We start from the raw sequence: 24063 nt of genomic DNA, 5'->3' as shown, positions 1-24063 counted from the left end.
CTTTTTTAAAACTTTCCAGGGTCTGTGATGCCCTCAGATGGTCAGGAAGGGCATTCCATAGGCGGGGTGCAGCGGCACAGAAGGCTCTGTCGCCCATGGTGCTGAGCTTGGTCCTCTGGCAAAGGAGATAGAGTTTTGGAGCGGAGGGATCGTGTAGGGGTTTGTGGGATGAGCAGTTCTTTGAGGTAGATGGGTAGTGAGTGAAGGATGGGGGTGATGTGTTCTGATTTTCGTACTCCTAGCAGCGCTGTTCTGGACTTGTTGTAACTGCTGAAGGTGTTTACTGTGGGTCCCAATGAGAAGTGCGTTGCAGTAATCAAGTCTGGAGGAGACAAAGGCGTGGACTAGTTTTTCACAGTCTGGTAAAGTGAGATTTGGTCGGAGCTTGGCAATATTTCTGAGGTGGTAGAAGGAGATCTTACAGAGGTGTTTGATATGAGTTTCAAAGGTGAGGTGGGGGTCAAATCTAACACCAAGATTGGTTACTGATGACGAGAGGGGGATGTCATGACCAGAGAGGGTGAAGCTGCTTATGGAAGATGCCTGGATCTGGTTAGGGGTGCCCACAATAATAGCCTGTTTTAAATCAAATCAAATCAAATCAATTTTATTTGTATAGCCCAAAGTCACAAAGTACATTTGCCTCAGAGGGCTTTACAATCTGTACAGGGAGTGACACCCTCTGTCCTTAGACCCTTGGTTCGAGTGAGGAAAAACTTGCCCACAAAAACCCTTTTAACAGGGAAAAAATGTGGAAGAAACCTCAGGAAGAGCCACAGAGGAGGGATCCCTCTCCCAGGACGGACAGACGTGCAATGGATGTCACGTGTACAGGACAAATCAACACAAACATATTGTACAATGACTGATAAAATGACAATGAATTACACTGAATGATAAAATGACCACAGTAACAGATATGGTAGTAATAATGACAGTAATAATATATGTAGCGGGCGTCGTGCAGGATCACAGCAGCAGCCACGATCCACGAGAACCTGCTGGACGACAGAGCACAGAAACTCCGGGGAAGTTTGGTTAGAAACATAGAACATAACATAGAACTGTTGAGATGAAGAAAGTTGAGATTCATCCACGCCTTTATCTCCTCCAGACAAGCTGAGAGTGACGGCAGAGCAGATGATACCGATGGTGGTGATGGAGAATTTGGGGAGAGGTTTGTGCCAGTTTTTATGTAGAGTTGTGTGTCGTCTGCATAACAGTGGAAGGAAATTCCATGCCGATTGATAACACGGCCGAGTGGGAGCATGTATAAATTGAAGAGGATAGGGCCCAGGACTGACCCCTGTGGGACCCCACAGGTAACCGTGTGTGTCTGGGATTGTGCGTTGCCAAAAGAGATGTATTCAGTTCTGTCAGTGAGGTAGGAGTGAAACCAGTTTATAGCAGTGTCATTGAGTCCAATGGAGTGATGTAGCCGGTTGAGGAGTATAGTATGGTCCACAGTGTCAAATGCAGCAGACAGATCGAGGAGGACCAGGAGCGAAGGTGAGCCAGAATCTGCTGCCATCAGAAGGTCATTTGTGACACTAACCAAGGCTGTTTCTGTACTGTGCGCAGATCGGAAACCAAACTGGAATTTTTCAAAGGTATTGTTGTTTTTAAGATGGTCCTGAAGATTTGCAGCAACTACTTTTTCAAAAACTTTGCACCCTTGGACTGCTTATCCCTTACACCACCCGAGCCTAAATACTGGTGCAGCACCCCTGGAGTAAGAAAAGAGATTGGGATGACCCACAACTACCTACTGACCTACTCCAGCTGTGGCATGCATGGGAGAGCTAAACTTCATCAACTCCCTGCCATCTCACTTCCCAGATGTTATGTGACACTGACTTCTCAACCTGCACTCAGAGTATTCATATCTTTTCAGATGCATCAGAGAAAGAATATGGGGCCGTAGCCTACCTCCGGATGGTGGATCATGCAAGTTTGATCTAAGTAGCGTTCCTAGCAGCAAGATCCAGAGTGGTTTCAGTTCGTCAGCAATCCATCCCGAGGCTAGAACTCTGTGCTGCTCACACTGGTGCCCAGCTTGCTGCTGTCCTGAGGAAGTGCCCAGCTTGCTGCTGTCCTGAGGAAGGAGCTCACCCTCCCCATCTTGAGCATCGCCTTTTGGACTGACTACCAGTCTTCACCTAGCTGCAGTCACAGTCTTGTTGCTATAAGGTATTCGTTGGTGCCAGACATTCAAGAGATGACTCAGGGCAGTGTCTGGCGGTATGTCAACTCAAGAGACAACCCTGGTGATGGCATAACTCAGGGATTGAATCTATCACAGTTCCTTGGCCACAACCGCTGGAGTCATGGACCTACATTCCTGCATCAAGATTAAGCATCTTGGCCTGCAACTCCAGACATCTCCGCATCTGATGATTCAGCTGAACTTCGCAAAGTCAGCTTCTGTGGACACATCTCTGTGCCATCTGATCCCTGTCTGCCTGATATCAGCACCTTCAGTGAGCTGCTTGAGGCTTCAGTTCGAGCACGTCATGGGGCGGCTACAGCCTCAGATCCTTCCCAGAGGAATTTGACCTCCTGGCATCTCAAAAATCAGTGGCAACCAACAGCAGACAGCAGACTCACCTTGGCTCCAGTCTAAAAGTCTAGAAATCATCTTCAGGCTTCACTTGAAAATATCTAAAAGTCTGAACCTGTAAAGAACGAGAATGTTGACGTGTCCGTGGATGACCGTCTATCAACAAGTATTACATCATCTGCACACACAGACTGAAAGAAAGTTAATCAGAGAAGCACTTCAGCAAGTTTGTTTTTATTTGGTTCATAAAGCAAATCATGGCAAGAGTACATTTATCTGACAGCCCTCCAGAAGGCAAAGTTAAATAAGTAAACTGAGCTGGGAAAAGGCTTCAGTTGATATATGACACATGTAACATCTAATACAGGCTGGATGAACATTGACCTGAACACAATCTCTTAAAAACAAGCAAGGCAACATTTCCTCTGTGACAACAGTCAGCTCAAGACGGGACTCCAGCTCCTTCTTAGGTGCTCTTCTTCTCCTCAAACATGATGTTCGCTGTGGCTCTCTTGGCTGTGGACAGATGACACACAGATGTCACACAGTATTCTGACAGCTCTGAACAACCGGATCTTCCACTTTGCTGTATTTCTGTTCAATACTAAGCCACTATTTGTTAAACTCAACACTTCATTGACATCAGCTGAACTCTAAACAAACAGCCGAGTGACTGCAGGTAAACAGTGAAGAGCACACAGAGAGAGGAGCTGTGGAAACATTAGACTGAACATCAGTGAACAGGTGAACACAGCAACATGAGAAACCATGGAGGTTACTTCATAAAATATATTCCAAATTTAAACATACAGCTGATTAGAAATAAAGCCTGTCTGTCTGCCAGTTCATCTGAGGTGCATCATTCACAATGTTATGTTGTTTGCATGCTAAATCATAGTTAGCATGCCAGTCACCAAACCATCAGTCAATGTGTGTAGTCATTAGCAATTCCATCATTGGACTGTTCTGTCAGATATGAGAGTCATCTTTAAAGTCTGTGTAAAATAAAAATATGTGTTCTGAGTTTGTCAGACCAAAGAAGAAAGTGTTATTAACCACCAGCCAAATTTGAATGAATAAAAATATCGACAAGTTTATAAAATTAGAAAAAAAAAATCTGCAACTGAATGTAAACAAGAATAATAATTAGCATATGGTAAATGGACTGTACTTATATAGCGCCTTTCTAGTCTTCCGACCACTCAAAGCACTCTACACTACATATCTCATTCACCCCATTCACACACATTCATACACTGATGGCATTGGCTACCGTGCAAGGTGCCAACTGCTCATCAGTTTAAGGATTTAACCATTCATACACATTCATACACCAATGGCACAGCCTTCGGGAGCAACTTGGGGTTCAGTATCTTGCCCAAGGACACTTCGGTATGCAGACCGGGGAGCCGGGGGATCGAACCACCGATCATCTGATTAGTGGACGACCCGCTCTGCCTGTGAGCCACAGCCTGGCATTTGGCTTATGGCCATACCACCCTGAACATGCCCGATCTCGAAAGCTAAGCAGGGTCGGGCCTGGTTAGTACTTAGCCTGGGAATACCAGGTGCTGTAAGCTTGGGATCAGCTGTGGCTCAGAGAGCAGGTCGTCCACTGCGGTTCGATCCCCTCCAGTCTGCATGACGAAGTGTCCTCCGAAGGCTGTGCCATCAATGTGTGAATATGTATGAATGGTTAGCTCCTCAAACTGATGAGCAGTTGGTCATCAGTGTATGAATGTGTGTGAATGGGTGAATGGGTGAATGAGATATGTACTGTAAAGCACTTTGAGTGGTCGGAAGACTAGAAAGGCTATATAAGTACAGTCCATTTACCATTTACCATACAGAGAAACACAGATGCTAAAACAGTCAAGATTTTTATAGTGTTGTGGGTTAGAGAGATTATGCTCAGGGTGGCCTCAGCGTGTCATCGAGCCACTCTTTAAGAACCGCCCACAAAATCCTGAACTGAAAACTGGTGAAAACCTCCACATTTCAGTAATATATCATTCAAAGTCTTTTCACGTGTTTTCAGCAACTATTTTACAACATATTTAATGTATTTTGAAAGAAGTTACTTACACAGACTTTAAGAAGTTTTACAGCAGCTAAAATCTGAGAAACCTGTCTGTCTGTCTGTCTGTCTGTCTCTGTCTTTCTCCTTCACCCCATCTACCCCCCACTGAGGGAAGAGTTGGGTCTAGACAGACAGACAGACAGACAGACAACCTCGAATGATAGATAGATAGATAGATAGATAGATAGATAGATAGATAGATAGATAGATAGATAGATAGATAGATAGATAGATAGATAGAGATGATTCACCCTCATCTTTGAACTTGTCAGCAGCTTCTGACGCCTTGTCCTTCAGGTTCTTCACCGCATCGTCAATCTTGGCTTCGTTCTTGAGAAAGAACGGTCGAATGATGCGGTTGTAAATTTGGACTGATCCATTGGAGGGAGTAGGAGCCATGCACCACACCAAGAAGACACACTGGAAAGAAGACAAGATCTCTGTCATCAAACACACACATCACAGTTACATTACAGCATCTCAAACTATTCAAGTGTCTGTGGGCTACAGTGGAATGTATGGTTCATATGTCTCAGCGTTGTCTGGTGTGTCAAACTCTAACATTTCTGTGGCTTCATGTTATCTGTTGCACCTGTCGTAATCCAGACTTTCATTTATGATGCTCATTTTTGTTTCACGGTCTCTTTTCTGTTGTTTTGTTTTTTGAATCAAACTGTCACTAACAGTCACTGGGTGTGTCACACAGGTCCATACATGTGTGACACATAATGAACAAATAAGTAAGATCAACTCTAATGTTACAGCTGAAATCATGTTATCAAAAAAAAGTACAGTGGTCCCTCGTTTATCGCGGGGGATGCGTTCTAAAAATAACCCGCAATAAACGAAATCCACGAAGTAAGTTTTACAATTACTATACATGTTTTAAAACCCCTAACCACACACTTGTATACACCTTTTTACACGCATTTTGTACAGTACTCCCTTAGTTAATCAGGACGCAGAACACACGTGCGGTTCTCCCTTAGCCAATCAGGACGCAGAACACAATGCGCGTTCATACTGTACAGTACACTGTAAATAAAAGCATGCAAAATTACACTAAAAAAATCTGCGAAACAGCGAGTCCGCGAAAAGTGAACGGCGTTAGGGACAACTGTATGCTGAAACTGATGGGGATTTGAATGGGCTATTATTAATGAAATCACAGTTCATATTGTTATTTAGATTGATCTGTGTGATTTGGAATAATAGATTATTGATATTACATAAGTGTTCCAACATGTTCTTCTTCTTCATGTGTGTTGGTCCTAAAACCAGGTGACAGGTGTATTATCACCAAGCAGCAACCTCTGTGGCTGTTAGGTGAAGCCAGCACAGGATGTGCCAAAAACTGCATTTCCTCTTCTCGTCCACTTGAGGCTGGCTTCAGAAGTGAGTCAGTCTCCATAAGTCCCCATGTTCCAATGTCCAACTTCACAGCAGAAATAAACATGTTTACAGCCTGGTACAAAAAACTGTTTTGGTCTCTATAGCTAATTTCCCCGTTCATCCTCCTCTGCGTAAAGCACGCAGAGGAGGATTGACTCGTCCTCTGCGTGCTTTACGGTAACGTATTGTGTCACTTCCAGTATCGGTGTTGTTGCCACGGTGCTCTCTGCTCTGCTCACCTGAACAGATTTCCGTATATTTCTCACATCAGTGACTATCTACTTATCTCTGCACTACTCTTTGACTTCTTCTGTCTGTGCATAAACAGCTCTCTGAACTCTAGTAACTACAATCTGATAGTTTCTCCAGTTTCTGTTAGCCACACTAACTAGCCTAGCTATAGCAATGGCGTCTCTCTCCTCTCCTGCTCTCTCCTGTCCTGTGTGCCACATGTTCAGTTACTCCTCGTCCTCCTTTAGTGATAACGGTACTTGTAATAAATGTAGTTTATTTGTAGCTTTGGAGGCGAGGGTCAGTGAGTTAGAGGCACGGTACCGCACCACCGAACAGTCAGTAGCTCAGATAGTTAGCCAGTCCCCGGTAGCCGGTGCGGTACAGCCACAGGTAGCTTCAGTTAGCCGTCCCCCGGTAGTTCCCGAGCAGCCGGGAGGCTGGGTGACTGTTCGAAGGAGGCATAGCCCCAAACTGAAGCCCACGGTACACCACCAACCGCTCCACGTTTCAAACAGATTTTCCCCGCTCAGCGACACACCCGCTGAGAGGCCAACTCTGGTCATTGGCAGCTCCATAGTCCGAAACGTGAAGTTAGCGACACCGGGGGCCATAGTTAAATGCATCCCGGGGGCCAGAGCGGGCGACATCGAGTCTTTTTTGAAACTGCTGGCTAAGGATAAGCGTAAATACAGTAAGATTGTTATTCACGTCGGCGGTAATGACACCCGGTTACGCCAATCGGAGGTCACTAAAATTAATGTTTCATCGGTGTGTGAATATGCCAAAACGATGTCGGACTCCGTAGTTTTCTCTGGTCCCCTCCCCAATGTGACCAGTGATGACATGTTTAGCCGCATGTTGTCATTCCACCGCTGGCTGTCGAGGTGGTGTCCAGCAAACGATGTGGGCTTCATAGACAATTGGACACCTTTCTGGGGAAAACCTGGTCTGATTAGGAGAGTCGGCATCCATCCCACTTTGGATGGAGCAGCTCTCATATCTAGAAATATGGCCAAGTTTATTAGCTGACCAAAATCATGTCGACAACCCAGAGTTGAGACCAGGAAGCAGAGCTGCAGTCTTACACGCTTCTCTGCGCCTCCATTAGAGCAGTTGCCCACCCAGTCCTTTAGTATAGAGACTGTGTCTGTCCCCCGTCCACCTACATTATTTAAAGATAAAACAAACAGAAGAGGAGTTCATCATAAAAACTTAATACAAATTAAATCAACATCTCCAACAGTCCAAAATAAGAGAATTAAATGTGGACTATTGAATATCAGGTCTTTGTCATCTAAAGCTGTCTTAGTCAATGAATTAATATCTGACTATGATATTGATTTGTTTTGCCTCACTGAAACCTGGCTGCAGGAGGATGAATATGTTAGCTTAAATGAATCCACTCCTCCGAGTCATTATAATACTCATGTTCCTCGAAGTACTGGTCGAGGTGGTGGAGTTGGAGCCATATTTGACTCAAGTCTATTAATAAATCCCAAACCTAAACTAAATTATAATTCATTTGAAAGTCTTGTTCTTAGCCTCACTCACCCAACCTGGAAAACTTTGCAGCCAATTTTATTTGTTATAGTATATTGAGCTCCAGGTCCTTATTCTGAATTTTTATCTGAATTTGCAGAATTTGCATCAGGCTTGATCCTTAAAACAGATAAAGTAATTATTGTAGGTGATTTTAACATTCATGTGGACAACCACAATGATAGTCTTAGTACTGCGTTTATCTCTCTATTAGACTCAATTGGCTTTTGTCAAAGTGTAAATAAACCGACTCGTTGTCTGAACCACACTCTTGATCTTGTTCTTTCATATGGCATTGAAATTGATAATATAATAGTCTTCCCACAGAATCTTCTTCTGTCTGACCATTTTTTAATAACCTTTGAGTTCATACTACCGGACTATAAGCCTTTGTGTAGAAGCTTCTACAGCAGATGTTTATCTGATAGTGCTGTAGCCAAATTTAAGGAAGTGATTCCTTCAGCATTGAATCAAATGCCATGTCTAACTGTAACAGAGGACTTGTCTACTTCCTTTAGCCACCCACAAATAGACCATCTTGTTGATAGTATTACAGGCTCATTACGGACAACTCTAGACTCTATTGCACCTCTGAAAAAGAAGATAATTAAACAAAGAAGGCTAGCACCATGGTATAGCCAGCAGACTCGTAAATTAAAGCAAGAGGCACGTAAATCTGAACGCAAATGGCGTGCCACTAAACTGGAAGAATTTCATCTAGCCTGGCAAGATAATCTCAAAACATACAGGAAGGCTCTCCGTAATGCCAGAGCAGCCTATTACTCTTCTTTAATTGAGGAGAATAAGAACAACCACAGGTTTCTCTTCAGCACTGTAGCCAGGCTAACAGAGAATCACAGCTCTACTGAACCATCTATTCCTTTAGGTCTAAGTAGCACTGACTTCATGAGCTTCTTTATTGATAAGATTATAACTATTAGAGACAAAATCCATCACCTCTTGCCCTCAACAGGCATTGATCTGCATTCTGATACAGCAAGTTTTGAAACAGCTGTAAAACCTGATATGTATTTAGACTGTTTTTCCCCCATCGACCTTCATCAAATAACTTTAATCATTTCTGCAGCTAAGCCGTCATCCTGTCTCTTAGACTCCATCCCAACCAGGTTGCTCAAGGATGTTTTACCTGTAGTTAGTAATTCGTTATTGGATATGATTAATCTGTCTTTATTATCAGGATATGTACCACAGTCCTTTAAGGTAGCTGTAATTAAACCTCTTCTTAAAAAGCCCACTCTAGACCCAGAGGTCTTAGCCAACTACAGACCGATATCAAACCTTCCCTTTCTGTCTAAGATACTTGAGAAAGCTGTAGCTAATCAGCTGTGTGACTTTCTCCATAACAATAGTCTATTTGAGGATTTCCAGTCAGGATTTAGAGTGCATCATAGCACAGAGACCGCATTAGTCAAAGTTACAAATGACCTCCTAATGGCATCAGACAAAGGACTCATCTCTGTACTTGTCCTGTTAGATCTTAGTGCTGCATTTGACACCATTGACCATCAAATTCTTTTACAGAGACTGGAACATCGAATTGGCATCAAAGGAACCGCCCTAAGCTGGTTTAAATCGTACTTTTTAGATCGATCTCAGTTTGTTCACGTCAATGATGAATCCTCCATGCAGACCAAAGTTTGTCATGGAGTCCCACAAGGTTCTGTACTTGGACCACTTCTATTCAGTTTATATATGCTTCCTTTAGGGAACATTATTAGGAATCACTCTATCAATTTTCATTGTTATGCTGACGACACCCAATTATATTTATCGATCAAGCCTGATGCAACCAATCAGTTAACTAAACTCCAAGCATGCCTTAAGGATATAAAAAGTTGGATGACCTACAATTTTTTTATGTTAAATTCAGACAAAACTGAAGTTCTTGTAATTGGACCCAAACACTTCAGAAACTCTCTTTCTAGAGACTTAGTTACTTTAGATGGGATCACCCTGGCCTCCAGCTCCACTGTAAAGAATCTTGGAGTTGTTTTTGATCAGGATTTGTCCTTTAACGTACACATAAAACAAATTTCGAGGACTGCATTCTTCCACTTACGTAACATCGCTAAAATCAGACGCATTGTCTCTCAGGCGGATGCAGAAAAACTAGTCCACGCATTTGTTACTTCAAGGCTGGACTATTGTAACTCTTTGTTATCAGGCTGCTCTAATAAGTCTCTTAGGACTTTGCAGTTAATTCAGAATGCTGCTGCACGGTTCTGAAAGGAACCAAGATCAGAGATCACACTCTCCCATTTGGCTTCCTTGCATTGGCTACCTATTAAATCTAGAATAGAATTTAAAATTCTTCTCCTTACTTACAAAGCTCTTCATGGTCAGGCACCATCTTATCTAAAAGAGCTCATAATACCTTATTACCCCTCTAGAACACTGCGCTCTCAGGACGCTGGTTCCTTGTGGTTCCTATAGTTTCCAAAAGTAGATTGGGAGCCAGAGCTTTCAGCTATCAGGCTCCTCTTCTGTGGAAACAAACTACCTTTCTGGGTTCGGGAGGCAGACACGGCAACACCTTTAAGAATAGACTTAAGACTTTCCTTTTTGATAATGCCTATAGTTAGGGCTGGCTCAGGTCATCCCTTAGTTATGCTGCCATAGGATACACTGCCGGGGGACCCCACCGAGGGTTAATGCCTAGCCAGGCACGGTATTGGTTGAAGATGCACACTCTCCCTTACCGAAAACTCTCTCTCTCTCTCTCTCGCTCTCTCTCTCTCACTCTCCTCTCTATATCTCTCTCTCTCTATAATTATATATATAATATATATATAGATATATATAATATATATTTCTCTATATCTCACCTCTCTCTCTCCTCTCCTCTATATATACATATATAATATATATATAATAGATATATATATATATATATATATATACATATATATATATATAATATATATATAATATAATAATATATATATATATATATATATATCTATATATATATTCTCCATATCTCTCCATATGTGGCTGTCTCATTAATGCATGTTACTAACCAACTCCCCGGAGTTTCTGTGCTCTGTCGTCCAGCGGTTCTCGTGGATCGTGGGCTGCTGCTGTGATCCTGCATCGCCCACTACATATATTATTACTGTCATTATTACTACACATTCTATTACTGTAATCATTTATCATTCATTATAATCATTGTCATTTTATCCGTCATTGTACAATATGTTTGTGTTGATTTGTCCTGTACACGTGACATCCATTGCACGTCTGTCCGTCCTGGGAGAGGGATCCCTCCTCTGTGGCTCTTCCTGAGGTTTCTTCCACATTTTTTCCCTGTTAAAAGGGTTTTTGTGGGCAAGTTTTTCCTCACTCGAACCAAGGGTCTAAGGACAGAGGGTGTCACTCCCTGTACAGATTGTAAAGCCCTTTGAGGCAAATGTACTTTGTGACTTTGGGCTATACAAATAAAATTCATTTGATTTGATTTGTACTGAGGGTGAATTTATATACAACTCACCTGTTCACATTATATTAAGACTTAAAGTTATGCAGAATTAAAAGCGTGGATGCTTTGACTGACAGGTGGGGGTGCTGTCCACAGGTGGTTGTTTCGAGCAACCAGGCTTCATTCAGCCTGCCTCAGCTCCACCCACTCCCCACCTGTGATTTGGTACTGAGCTGCCTGACAGACAAATGCTTCCTTTGTACTCTAATGCTGTTTTAATTGTACTTGCATTCAGTAACTCGAGTTGAGGGGGGATGGGGGGGGGATGCCATCCCCCCTGTGAGAAAAATCATCCCTCTTCAAATGGTCATCCCTTCTTATGTCAGCGGTTTTCAAAGTGTGAGGCGCGCCTCCCTTGGGGGGCGCCAGAGACTTCAGGGGAGGCGCGCGGGGGAAAAAAAATATATATATATCTACAAAGATATGTGTCCTCACACTGTGCGATGAAAACTCGGAGAGCTAGCCCCCAAAGAGTAGCAACAAAAATCCACAAAACGACACAGTATGTCCGCCGCGAAGAAACGCTGCTAATGTCTCCTGCTAATGCCCTGCTATGTCTCCTGCCTATGCTCTGCTTTAGTTTGAATCAGTCACGAAGCTCCTGGTTGTTACATAAAGACAAAGAGGCTTTGACAGTGAAGTGAGACCTCTTGGTGCGATATACTACCTTTGGGTTTACTTCATTCTGGATCGTCATTGGTGGGTCAAAGGTGAATGTTGGTCGACAGGTGACAGGTGTCAATCATCCACACTCTGTGTTGGCCTACCTGCTGCTTCATATTCTTTAATACCGCCTGTGTTTCAAACATCGCGCGTTCTAAAACTCGAAGTCTGCTTTCCTCCTCCTTAAATTGTGTTTTTTTAAGTGAAGAGGTTTTTAACAAAAATGTGTTTAAATGTATTTAAATATGTTTAAAAACATACAAAGATGTTAAAAACATACACAAAGTTGTGTTTAAAAAAATATTTGAGCACATTCACAAATAAAGATATTTAAAATGTTTTTACAAATATGTTTAAAAAGATGTGAAGAAATGTCCCATAGTTAAGTGGTTCTTGTTCTTTCCGTTAAATGGTATGTCTGTGCAGGCCATGCAACTGAGAATGCAAGCTATGAATCAGATGGGATTTAGGATTTGCCACGTCTAGCAAGTCACCCTAAAATTGACTAGAATGCAGGAAATTGCATCTAAGAAATACAAAATTTCCTGGGGGAGGACCCCCAGATCCCCCTGCTGGAAAATAAGTTACATAAATGAAAAATTTCACCATCCCCCCCTGGTTTCATTTTACAACTCGACTACTGCTTGCATTTTGTTTCAGAGAACAGAGATGTAAGTGTGGTGACTCCAAACGAAAAGCGAAGTCACCAAGAGGCTAAGTGAGGGAGCATGGTACTGCTGACTCGCTACACAAACAACAAAGCCATCTCCGTATTTTCCGATTGTGTCTGTATTTATTTCCAGCGTATCAAAACAGACAAATCCAGGCAAGGCAATGGAAGATGTTCAAAAACTCTGTCTGCAGTTAAATTACGCGGTCAACAAAAAATACGCTCTCCCTACTCACCCCCTCTCCATGCAGCCGCCACGGTGAACAGGTGACTATATGCCCATTCATTCAATCACTCAATCACCTTAACCACACCCCCTGTGACATGCGTGAAAGGTGTCAAACTGACAGCTGACATAAACATCAACATCCCAGCATATGGCACCTACAACCCAGCCCCTAATTATTAGCACTGTAATAATTACAAAACATTATAAACAGACAAACAAGAAACATGAAATCACATCGATCAATTGTCCTTTTTATAGTCCATCTGTATAGTTCATCAACATGCTCTTCTACCTGGAACGCAAGTCAAGTCTAGTTGAGTCCAGAAGCTCACAGCTTCATGGAGTAATCTCGACCATGTCACATTGTCAGTCAGTAAAGTCAGTCTAATTGTCCTAGCAAAATCATCCTCTTAGAACTGAGCGGTCAGGCTTCCACTTCCTGCAGAAGACAGACTTTGGTTATGGGCCTTTCCAAAGAGCTAGTCTTGGTCATGATCAGCAACCGTCGCACAAATCCTCTTCTGTCTGGGAAGGTTTGACTGACTCTACCCATGACCCATGAGTTCCGTGGTGCTGTCTCATCCACAATAAGCACAATGTCCCCTACCATGAAGTTGCGCTTGATACCAGTCCACTTCTGACGTTCCTGCAACTGTGGTAAATATTCCTTGGTCCATCGCTTCCAGAATAAATCAGACATATACTGGACTTGCTTCCAGCGTCGATGAGCATAGATATCATTTCTTTGAAATTCCCCTGGTGGCAGGGAAGGGGAACTTTTCAACAGCAAGAGATGATTAGACGTTAAAGCTTCCAGATCATTAGGGTCGGTCGAGGTTTTAGTGATTGGGCGACCATTAATAATGGCTTCAACCTCACAAAGGACGGTGTGCAGTCCCTCCGATTCTGCACTTTAAGAATAGCATTCAAGACCTTCCGTACAGATCCTTTCCCAGGCACCACCATGGTGCGATCCAGCTGGAGGGTTGAAAACCCACTTTATTTCCTTCTGAAGAAGAACACTATTTATCTGAGCTTGATTCCAACCTCCAATGGCCTCTCTCAGCTCACGTTCTCCTCCAATAAAGTTTGTTCCATTATCAGACCATATCTCCCGGACCTGGCCACGCCTCGCCATGAATCGTCGCAGTGCGTTGATAAAAGAATCTGTATCCAGAGAATAAGCCACTTCGATATGGATAGCTCGTATTGCCAAACAGGTGAATATGACTCCATATCTTTTTACTACGCTCCTCCGGCTCTTGACCTCAAAAGGTCCAAAGTAGTCCACACCGACTCTGGTGAATGGAGCTTCGTCTGGACAGACTCTGTCAACTGGGAGATCTGCCATCAGCTGGCACCCTGGAGCAGCTTGCAGCCTGCGGCAGACAACACACTTTGACAGAATCCTCCTTATGGCTGTGCCAACCCCTGGAATCCAGTACCTCTGACGCAATTTGGACAACATGTAGTTGTGTCCTCCATGACCAACTTGTTGATGTATGTGCCTTAAGAGAATGTCTGAGATGTGAAGCTCTTTGGGCAAGATAGCAGGATGTTTAGCATCTTCAGGTAGAACTGCCCTACTTAATCGTCCACCAACCCTCAGGATACCATCCTCTAGCACAGGTGAGAGCTTGAAGATGCAACTACTCTTCTCTACGTTTCTGCCACTCTGTAAACTGGAGAGTTCATCAGGAAACCTCTTCTTCTGGTTTCCCTTTCAGCATTCAGCACTTCATCGACCGTGAGCAAACCTCTCATTGTCAGGTTTGATGTGTGTTTGTCTTTAACCATTCCATTTTCCTGCTCCAAGGAAGATCTTTGTTGTTCCCGTGAGTCAGACTGGGTGGAGGCTGTGTCAGACAATTTCCTCTGCTAAGACACCGCAGCAAGTTCTTCAGCCTGATAACCCAAGCCACAGCCCTTCTTGCTTTTAATGTTTAAATGTCTAATATGTTTTTAGTGCACTGTCTTTATTTGTTATGATGATTTAATGTTCTTCTCTGTAAAGTGTCTTTGAGTACCCTGAAAAGCGCTTCCAAATAAAATGTATTATTATTATTATTATTAAACGGGTCCAAGAGGAAAAATGATGGATCAGCTGAGTGGTTGCGTCCACATGCTCTGAGGTCTGCACCACATCCACTGCAAAACTGACCTTGACTTCAGGGTCGCTTGGCAGAAGCTCGTCCAAACAATCTAGACTCACAGGCTAGTCCTGCTCAGGATACAGAAGATACGTAGGTCCTGACAACCAGGTTTCACTCCTCAGAAACACGTCCACTTTCAGCCCTCTGAAGGCCATATCCGCAGGATTGCTTAAAGTGTTTACATACCTCCACTGAGATGGCTGCGATACTTTAAGTATTTCTGAGACCCTGTTGGCAACAAAGGTACGGAACCTTGAAGTCTCGTTCTTAATATACTTTAGTACAGAGGTGCTGTCTGTCCAAAACATCGACTCTGTTAATGGCATGCGCAACTCCCTTTTCCAGAATGTGTCCAAGCGACTTGCCATGGTAGCAGCTGTAAGCTCCATGCGAGGTATTGATACAGATTTCAAAGGTGACACCCTAGACTTTCCCATGAAAAAACTACTGTGCACCTGTGAGTGTGCATTTCGCAGAAGTAGATAGGTCACTGCACCATAACCATTTTCGCTTGCGTCTGTAAAGTGGTGCAATTGCGCTGCAGTGACGTCTCCAAAATCTAGGGGCTTTAGGCACGAGCAACCTGGAAGTGCTCTAGCTGATGGAGCTCCTTTAACCAGTTTGTCCATTCCTGTGCAGCTGATGGTGGTATAGGGTCATCCCAGCCAAGTCGCTGCCTGCACAACTCCTGCAAGATGATCTTAGCAGAGAGAACAATGGGACTCAGGATTCCTAAGGGATCGTATATTGAACTGATAACAGAGAGAATCCCCCTTCTTGTCAAAGGCCTGTCCTGCACCACGATCTTAAACCTGAAGGCATCGGCTTGAAGACACCATTGCACTCCAAGCACTCTCTCCACAGGTAGCAAGTCATGGTCAAGATCCAAATCCTTAATACCCTTTGCTCTTTGGTCTTCTGGAATTGCTGCCATCACTGCACGCCTGTTGCTAATCCATTTTGTCAGCTTAAAGCCTCCTTTGCCACACATGCAAACCAGGTCATGGTAAAGTGCCACTGCTTCTTCCTCACTGGCTGTCGACACCAAACAGTCGTCCACATAGAAGCAGTGCAAAAGCTTCTCAATAGTCTCCCGACAGAACTGATCTTCATTGTCCTTAGCACATCTCCTCAGTGCAAAGTTAGCACAACTTGGTGAGGAAGTCGCACCAAAAAGATGTACCAGCACCCTGAAGTCCACCAAGTCTTGGCTGAGATCACCGCCAGGCCACCAGAGAAATCTTAGCAGGTCTGCATCTTCCCTTGGCACCCTTACTTGGTGAAACATAGACTCTATGTCTGCCATAATCACCACTGGTTCCTTCCTGAATCTGGCCATAACGCCAATCAGTGAGCTAGTGAGATCCGGTCCTTGTAGCAGTTGAGCATTGAGAGATGTCGACTGGAAAGTGGCTGCACAGTCAAAAACCACACGGATTTTCCCTTTCTGAATAAATGATAAATGATAAACACCATGATGTGGGATGTACCACAGTCTCCCATCACTACGTGTCAGCTCACCTGAAGGTACTTTCTCTGCGTATCCCTTGGAGACCATGCCATTCATAAAATCTGTGTACTGTTGTTGAAATGATGAGTCTCTTTTGAACCTCCTCTTTAGGTTCATGGCACGCTGCTCTGCAATCTTCCTGTTATTCGGCATGTTCACACAACTTTTCCTCAGAGGCAATGCAACCTGGTAATGGCCATCTACAAGCCTGACTGAATCCTGGACCAGCTTCATGAACCTTTGATCATCTCTTGACTGACCAGGTTGTTCATCATGACCGCACTCCGGGAAATCTGTTCTGAACTGCTGCTGCCAGAGCTCCTCCAAGTTCAGGACCGAGATTCTGTTAACAGTTACAACATCCGTTCCTTCACCACTGGCTCCTCCTAGTGGTCCATTAACAATCCAACCCAGAATAGTCTTAATGGCATAGGGTCCCTTGTCCACACTACGGATGACTTGTAGCGGTTCCAGTGCCTTCGGTACGTTTGTTCCAATAAGCAGCTCAATTTCGGAGTCAATCTCAGGTAAGTGAACATCTCCCAAGTGAGGCCACCTCTGAAGATCCTTTTGGCATGGAATATTTCCCCTATGAACTGGCATACACTCCTGAGTGTAGGTATTGGGCAAATCACAGTATGTCTCCCCGTCTAAGCCAGCCACCTCCAGTCCTGCAATCACAGAGCTATTAACAACCTTCTCTTGACCCATTGTCCGTAATAGAATTCGCGTCCTTTTCCCTGCGAGGTTGAGCTTGTTCATGAGGTTAACTGTGCAGAAAACAGCCGTGCTACCCTGATCCAAGAAGGCATAAGTAACCACTGTATGATTACTTTTCTTTGATTTAATCTGTACTGGCACTATGGGAAGCTTGCAGTCATGATTACCAGCCCCAGTAAGCCCACTGGATACCAGAGCACAGCCCACTGCAGTGCCTGGTTCTCCCTCTGTCACTGGATCCCTTTCCTTTGAGTGGATGTGAAGCATTGTGGGGTGTTTCAAACTGCACACTTTGCATGAGAGACCCTTTCGGCAATCCTTGCTGATGTGTCCTATACACAAACAGCCAAAGCACACTCCCTTCTCCCTTAAAAAGGTGATCTTCTCAGTGTGAGCCCTTTTTTCCAATTGGGGGGAAACTCTGTGTTATTGTTTTCTACAGTAGTCACAGTTGTAGCAAAACGACTTCCTTTTGGCCTAGATCTAGGTTTTAAGCTGGTTCGATTCATGCCTCTGTTTAATGCCGGTGATGCATCCTGAATGTCCCCAAACACTGGGTCTGTTAGAATCCTTGCTTGCCTTTCAATGAAATGAACAATATCATTAAATGTAGCCCTTTGGTTACGCCTCTCTTGTATTTCACAAGCAGTTGTCCCCCATCGATCCCTTAACTTGTAAGGCAGCTTCTTTATTATTGTCAGCATATTAGCAGGCATATCCATTTCAAACATGTACTGCACTTCGTTCATTGCATTCGAACAGCTTTTGAGAAATAAGCTGAAGTCTTGGAGCGCCTTAACATCCTCTGCTTTAATCGGGGCCCATGACAACGCCTTGTCCATATATGCTCCTGCAACCCTTTGTTCATCCCCAAAACGTTCCTGTAGTAGGATTTTAGCCTGAGCATAGCCCCTATCTGGGTCCATATGCTGGCAGCTTCTTACAAGATTCCTTGGGCGACCTCTGGTGAATTGCTCGAGGAAGTACAGGCAATCACTATAACTTTCAGATTTCCTTTCAACACAGTTTTCAAAGGCTCTCATAAATGTGTGAAACTGCAATGGATCACCATCAAAGACCTGAATGTCTCTTTTGGGCAAGGATGAACGTTGCTGCTGCTGTCCAGCAGTGTTGTTATTTCATTCTGTCTTTTCATGATATCAAGAACATTGCCTACTGAACGTTCAGTGTTGAGAATGGTTTCATGTTGCATATGATGATTATGAGCACTAGGCTGAAGACTGGACTCAGGTAGGTGGTGCTTTAAAGCAGGAGGCTAAAAGTGAGCAGCATGGGTCAGTTTTGATTGTTGTTTAACTGTTTCCAGCCTCTGTGGAATAAAAGGAGCAGCTTCAATATTGAACTTTGTTTTTCCTTGTCCGTTCTTAAGGTAAGAATTCATTGGATTGGATTGGTCTGTTACAGTGTCACCTTAACCACACCCCCTGTGACATGCGTGAAAGGTGTCAAACTGACAGCTGAGACCGATACAAACATAAACATCAACATCCCAGCATATGGCACCTACAGTAAGTACATTTAACGTGATAGATAACATCACATTATCTTTGACAAAAATATACATTAAAGGGTATGTCCTATTAATTTGTGTACACAGGTAAATAACCAGAGGTCAAATTCATGTTTTTCTCCTGACGCCAGCTGTGGGGGCTGAACTGTGGCAACACAGCTGGTTTACAGTGGTCTACAGAGACCATGGACCATAAAAATGATTATCACATCAAAATCTTCTTATTATGTGTCTTAAGTTTAAAGGAGTTTAAAGGAGGGAAAATTATAATTCTACTACTAAATGCTGAATCATAACAGAGGATATATCATGACAGTGTACACATGGAGCAGGTCTACACCGGAGCAAAAGAGGTGGAACGCACTGAAACATCATCAACTACTCTGATGTCATCAAGGAACAACTTCCTTTAAAAGGTCCAGTGTGTAGGATTTAGTTGCATCTAGTGGTGCTGCATTGCAATCTCCTCACATCACCCTCACCTTCATAGTGTGAAGGAGAAACAACACTTTAAACACTGTCTAGAGTCAGTGTTTAGTTTGTCTGTTCTGGGCTACTGTAGAAATGGCCGCCTCCATGAAAGAGGACCTGCTCCCACTGTAGATATAAAAGGAGAATTTTTAAATAACAGAGATAAAAATATTCTGATTTCCAGGTTATTATACATGCATGGAAACATAGTTATGAATATTATATTCCATGTCTGCCTTATTCTGAAAATAAAGGCCCCAAATCTTACACATTGCACCTTTAAGAGACAGATAGCTAGAGCAGAGCCCGCCTCATGGTGGGCGGCCATCTGCCACGACCAGTTTATTTTATACAGGAGAGAGAGAGAGAGAGAGAGAGAAAGAGAGAGAGAGAGAGGAAAAACTGAGCTGTGGGTGTTATTTAACACCAGGTGTGTGTCAACAATGCAACTGATAAAGAGATTGGTGGAGATGTTCAGTTATGTGAGAGCTGGAGAGTTTTTCTTCACTGAAAGACCAGCAGAGAATGACACTGAGAGATTCTATGTAACAAACTACCTGGAGGTGCAGGTGGCTTAACACTGTAACATCCTTTAAAGCAAACACAGACTCTGTGGACCTGAACCTGCTGACAGAGCTCCAAGCACTCATAGACGCTTTATCATCAGTGCAGTGTACTCCACCCTCAACATGTTGATTACTTCAGAACACACACACACACACACACACACACACACACACACACACTGTAGGTAAGATATGAGAGTGAGGAAGGAAGAGCTGCACATTCGACTCTGATCACGTCCTTATTTCAGTGTGTGAAACACACACACACACACACATGCAGAGCAGGCCCAAGCTGCTTTACCTTTCCAATATAGTAGAACGGGAACCAGGACAGGAAGATATCAGCAAAAAACTCTGCCACACTGAAGAGTCCATACACCACCCAATAGGTCAGCCATTTAGTGTCATCGTCTTTGGTGGCACTTTCAATGGCCTTAATGCTGCAAAGAGAGAAGAACAGGACATAAGAGAAATGACTGCACATGAAAGGTCAGCACTGAAATCTCCCCTTGTCTCCTTCCTTTCATTCATCTCCCTCTGTTAAACTTGACCTTCTTGTAACAGCACAATGACAATAAGACTTTAAGACATGTTTTAGATCTCGTCGCTCTGAGTGATTTTACCTTCCTCCATTGTTAACTGTAAACTTCTGTATGTGAGTGTGACACCATGCTTTGAAAATCATATGAGGAAGTTGATCTTTCTGGCTGACAGGACGACTGTAAATAAAACAGTTTTTTTGTTTTGTCCATGGAGAACAAAATGCTGTTCAGTGGTTGAACCAGACTGACGTTTGAAACAGAAGAAGGAGACAAAGATCCTCTGAGAACAGTTCAATAAGAAAAGAAGGAACCAGGAGTCATTGGTCAAAGAAATGGCAAAGTTAGCATCAAAATCTGTTTCCTGTCTCCTGTTTTCTGTGTTGAGTGAATAAAAATAACTCCAACAAGCTCAAAGAAACAGGCACATTACTTCAGAACAGCTCTTTCTGAAACTTCAATATAGAAAGTGAAGTTTGGTGTGTGGTTAGCACTGCTGGAGCTGGGTCAGAGAACATCAGAGACAACAGAGCTGTTCAGTGGAATACTGAGTTAGTTCAGTAGTGATCTAGATCACAGAAAACTAATTCAAAGTTGAATGGGGAAATTATTAAATGTATTTACTATTATTACTCATTAATATTATAAGAACTTTCTGTTATAATTATGTTGGCTGTTGATTTGTTTTATAACATATATGCTATAAAGTATTACTTCTGTACAATAAACTGGGCGTCTCCGTGCACACATTTTTTTTTTGGTACATGTATGTTTCTATAGATCAGCAGGTGTGGTGATAATTAAATACTCTCTCAGCCAATCACATCACAGGTGTCACAGCTGTGAAACAGCTGAGCCAATCACTGCAGCAGCATGAAAGGATAATACAGACATCAGTCAGCAGTCATTGTTTACTTCATCATGTCTTCATGTTCTCCCTGAGGCCTGTGTCTCACCGTCAAAGCTCCACTTTGTTTCAACAGTCACACGCTTCCATGCTGTTTAACAGACTAACAGGGCTAACAAACAGCTTCACTGTAGACCACATCATCCCAACACTCCTTCTGTTCACTCCAAAACTTCAGTACAAACTTCAAACTTTGTTGCTGTCAGGACACTACAAAAGATGTTGGAGCACATGAGTGGTGAACAGGCCTTTAGCTGCACAGAAGTGTGCTGGTGGCAGGATGTGCAGAGCTGGTGTGTTGACATAATGTCCTGTGTGGGTAGTCCCTCTAACCGCCATCTCAGCTACTGATAGCATGATCCTTCTCACAGTTTAACAGCTTTAACTCAACTTTGCAGACTAACTAACATTTAGCTCCAGCTGCTGAAAGAAATCTAAGACCCTTACTCCATCAGCTGGGAATAGTCTCATTTCAACAAGAGGCTTATTCAACCACTTCAAGTGTGCCTAAATATAACCGGTATGAACAAGTACTAAATCCAGATCCTGCATAATGTTTCTATAACATCCCTACACACATTTAGGTTTAGTCACTGGAGTTAACGTGAGCTCCACACACTTTATATTCGTTGTAATTCAAATGACTCATCATCAGTATTTAATGTACACCTCACAACGTTTATCTTTAATAATCATAAATGCTCTGCTGCAGCAAGGACTTGTGAGGTTCTACTGGCTGTCAGTCTGTGTCCGGTCCATGTGACAGCACAAACACATTTCTGTCTATTGGTGAGTGCAGAGTCAATATTAGAAATGCTGTACAGTCCTACACTATGACAAACTACAGCCTCCACCAGTTCAATAAGTACTGAACTTTAGAGAGGCATCACTGCAGCACTGTGAACTGATAACACCACCAGCAGTTCTGGAGCTCTCGGTCCAGTTTACTGTTATCTATGTTGTTGTTTTTCACATGTGAATGTCTGTGGCTCTCCTCAGCACACATTAAGCAGTAAAGCTAAATGAATGCCATGAAAGCTGCTCTTTCCACTCCACTCTCTATCACAGGGCGTAGTACTGAATGATAAGAAAAGCAGAGCTGATAATCTGTCCTGTCAGAGCTGGGCCCTGCACTCCTGCGGCTGTACCCACCTTTAATAACCACGCTCAGCGTGTACACGACTGATTAACACGTTCATGTGAAACTTTATGCTGCTTGCTTCAAATGTGATTACACGTCATTGTTCCTACATCAAGGCAAGCAGCCCAGCAGGTTTGGGCGGACCGTGCAGTATTTGGTGATGTTATATCAAAGTGTATGTACAAATGTGAGAATCAAACTGACTCCAGTCAACTCAAGTCTGAACAAAGATCAAGATGGCTAAACACTTCAGAGTGCATGCGTGTGTGTGTGTTGTAATGATGTAATATGTATTTTACAGCATTCTGCAGTAGGTCTGCACAACATGGCTGAGGGAATGTAAATGTATGTAAAGTGTTGTGTATGTTGTCAGCATGGAGGCTGTTCACAGATCAGTGTGAGCCGAGCGTGGCAACAGTCTTCATTTCATTCTACACTTATTAGATCTTTGAATTCAAATAACAAATAAATTAAATAAATAAATAACATTTCATTGTTAAGCTCTTATTAATGTACAGCCAAGTGTTAACTGTGTTTAGTGTAACTTGACTAATTATTGCTTATATCTGACAGAAATACTCCGATTTCTGAGAGTCATGATGACGGTGTCAGTGCGGAAGGAAACAGAGAGCTTCTGTGGTTTGACTGATGTCCTTCAACCCATCTGAGTGCTGAACTCATAACTCATTTATGACAGTATGAGCTGCTCATCTTCTCAAAAAAAAATCATCTGATCACAACATTAACTGTAACAGTAACAGAGCCTGGTTAACTGGAGTCACTCCTCACAACCCAGAGACAAAGAGGAGGACACAGCAGGTCCACGTGTGATCCTGTATGGACGACCACATGGTCCAACTGTGTGGTAACTGAAGATAACCAGATCATTACACTGCAAATAACCATGAGAACAGCAGGACAGTGTTAGAGACAACCACATAATCAAGTCATCATCATAAGATTACCAGAGCGAAAGTCCTGATTCTACTGATGAATCATCATCTTCATCATCATCAACGTCACAGACAGGAAACAGCTTTTATTTAAAAAACACACGCGTGTGTGTGTGTGTGTGTGTGTGTTTGTTGGTGGGGGTGCTGGCAGGCCCCTCCCTGTCCAAACTGCTCATGGGATATCACACTTACGATATGTAGGCAGGATAGAGGAAGCCGATGAGGTTACACAGCAGAGAGGCTCCGTAACCGATGACCAAGTAAACTGCGATGATACCGATGACAGCTGGAACACACACACACACAAAATGACATGACGTCATACAGTCTGTCACTGACACTGATTAAATTCATGTTTCTAAATGTGCCACGCGCTCACTCCCTCCTTCTAATCATCTTTTCCTCTGTGATGCACGCGCTCTCCTTCTCTTCTTCTTCTCTGCGTGTCAACACTCACCGAGAGCGATGTACGTCCTGCTCACTCCCGTTCTGGCCTCCACCTTGGCCAGAACATCTGTCATGAGGTTCTTTTCATAGAGGAACCTTTCGAACCGTTCTTTGAGTCCCAGCGCCATGGCCACACTTCCTTCTTTTCTGACGATGCTGTGAATAAGGAAATAGTTGTAAATCAAACTGCGACAGCCCTGCAACCCGATCCACAGCCTGCTCCCTCCTCACAGCCTCCAGTCAGGATGTACAACAG

The 24063-nt window shown here is 43.3% G+C and overlaps 1 protein-coding gene across 1 annotated transcript; it reads right to left on the bottom strand.

Moving 5' to 3' along the window:
- Positions 1-2778: 2778 nt before the first annotated feature.
- On the bottom strand, positions 2779-24063 carry reep5 (receptor accessory protein 5). Its single transcript, XM_019272211.2, has 5 exons — positions 23818-24063; positions 23553-23646; positions 20122-20260; positions 4892-5060; positions 2779-3076 (listed from the first exon to the last, which is right to left on the bottom strand). Exons 1-5 carry the CDS (start codon positions 23933-23935, stop codon positions 3027-3029), a joined length of 570 nt encoding a protein of 189 aa, XP_019127756.1. The 5' UTR covers positions 23936-24063; the 3' UTR covers positions 2779-3026.

The sequence above is a fragment of the Larimichthys crocea genome, chromosome I (genome assembly GCF_000972845.2).
Source record: "Larimichthys crocea isolate SSNF chromosome I, L_crocea_2.0, whole genome shotgun sequence".
In the NCBI taxonomy this organism is placed as follows: Eukaryota; Metazoa; Chordata; class Actinopteri; family Sciaenidae; genus Larimichthys; species Larimichthys crocea.
The sequence above is the reverse complement of the archived record's forward strand: the minus strand, read 5'-3'. Positions and strand labels throughout refer to the sequence as shown.

Bases quoted from the DNA above. Each gene is read 5' to 3' on its own strand.
- reep5 (XM_019272211.2), bottom strand. From the start codon at position 23,935: ATGGCGCTGGGACTCAAAGAACGGTTCGAAAGGTTCCTCTATGAAAAG. The intron at 20,261-23,552 runs GTAAGTGTGATA...CTCTCTTTGCAG, and splicing joins CTCTATCCTGCCTACATATC to CATTAAGGCCATTGAAAGTG. The intron at 5,061-20,121 runs GTAAAGCAGCTT...TCTTCTTTCCAG, and splicing joins CGTTCTACTATATTGGAAAG to TGTGTCTTCTTGGTGTGGTG.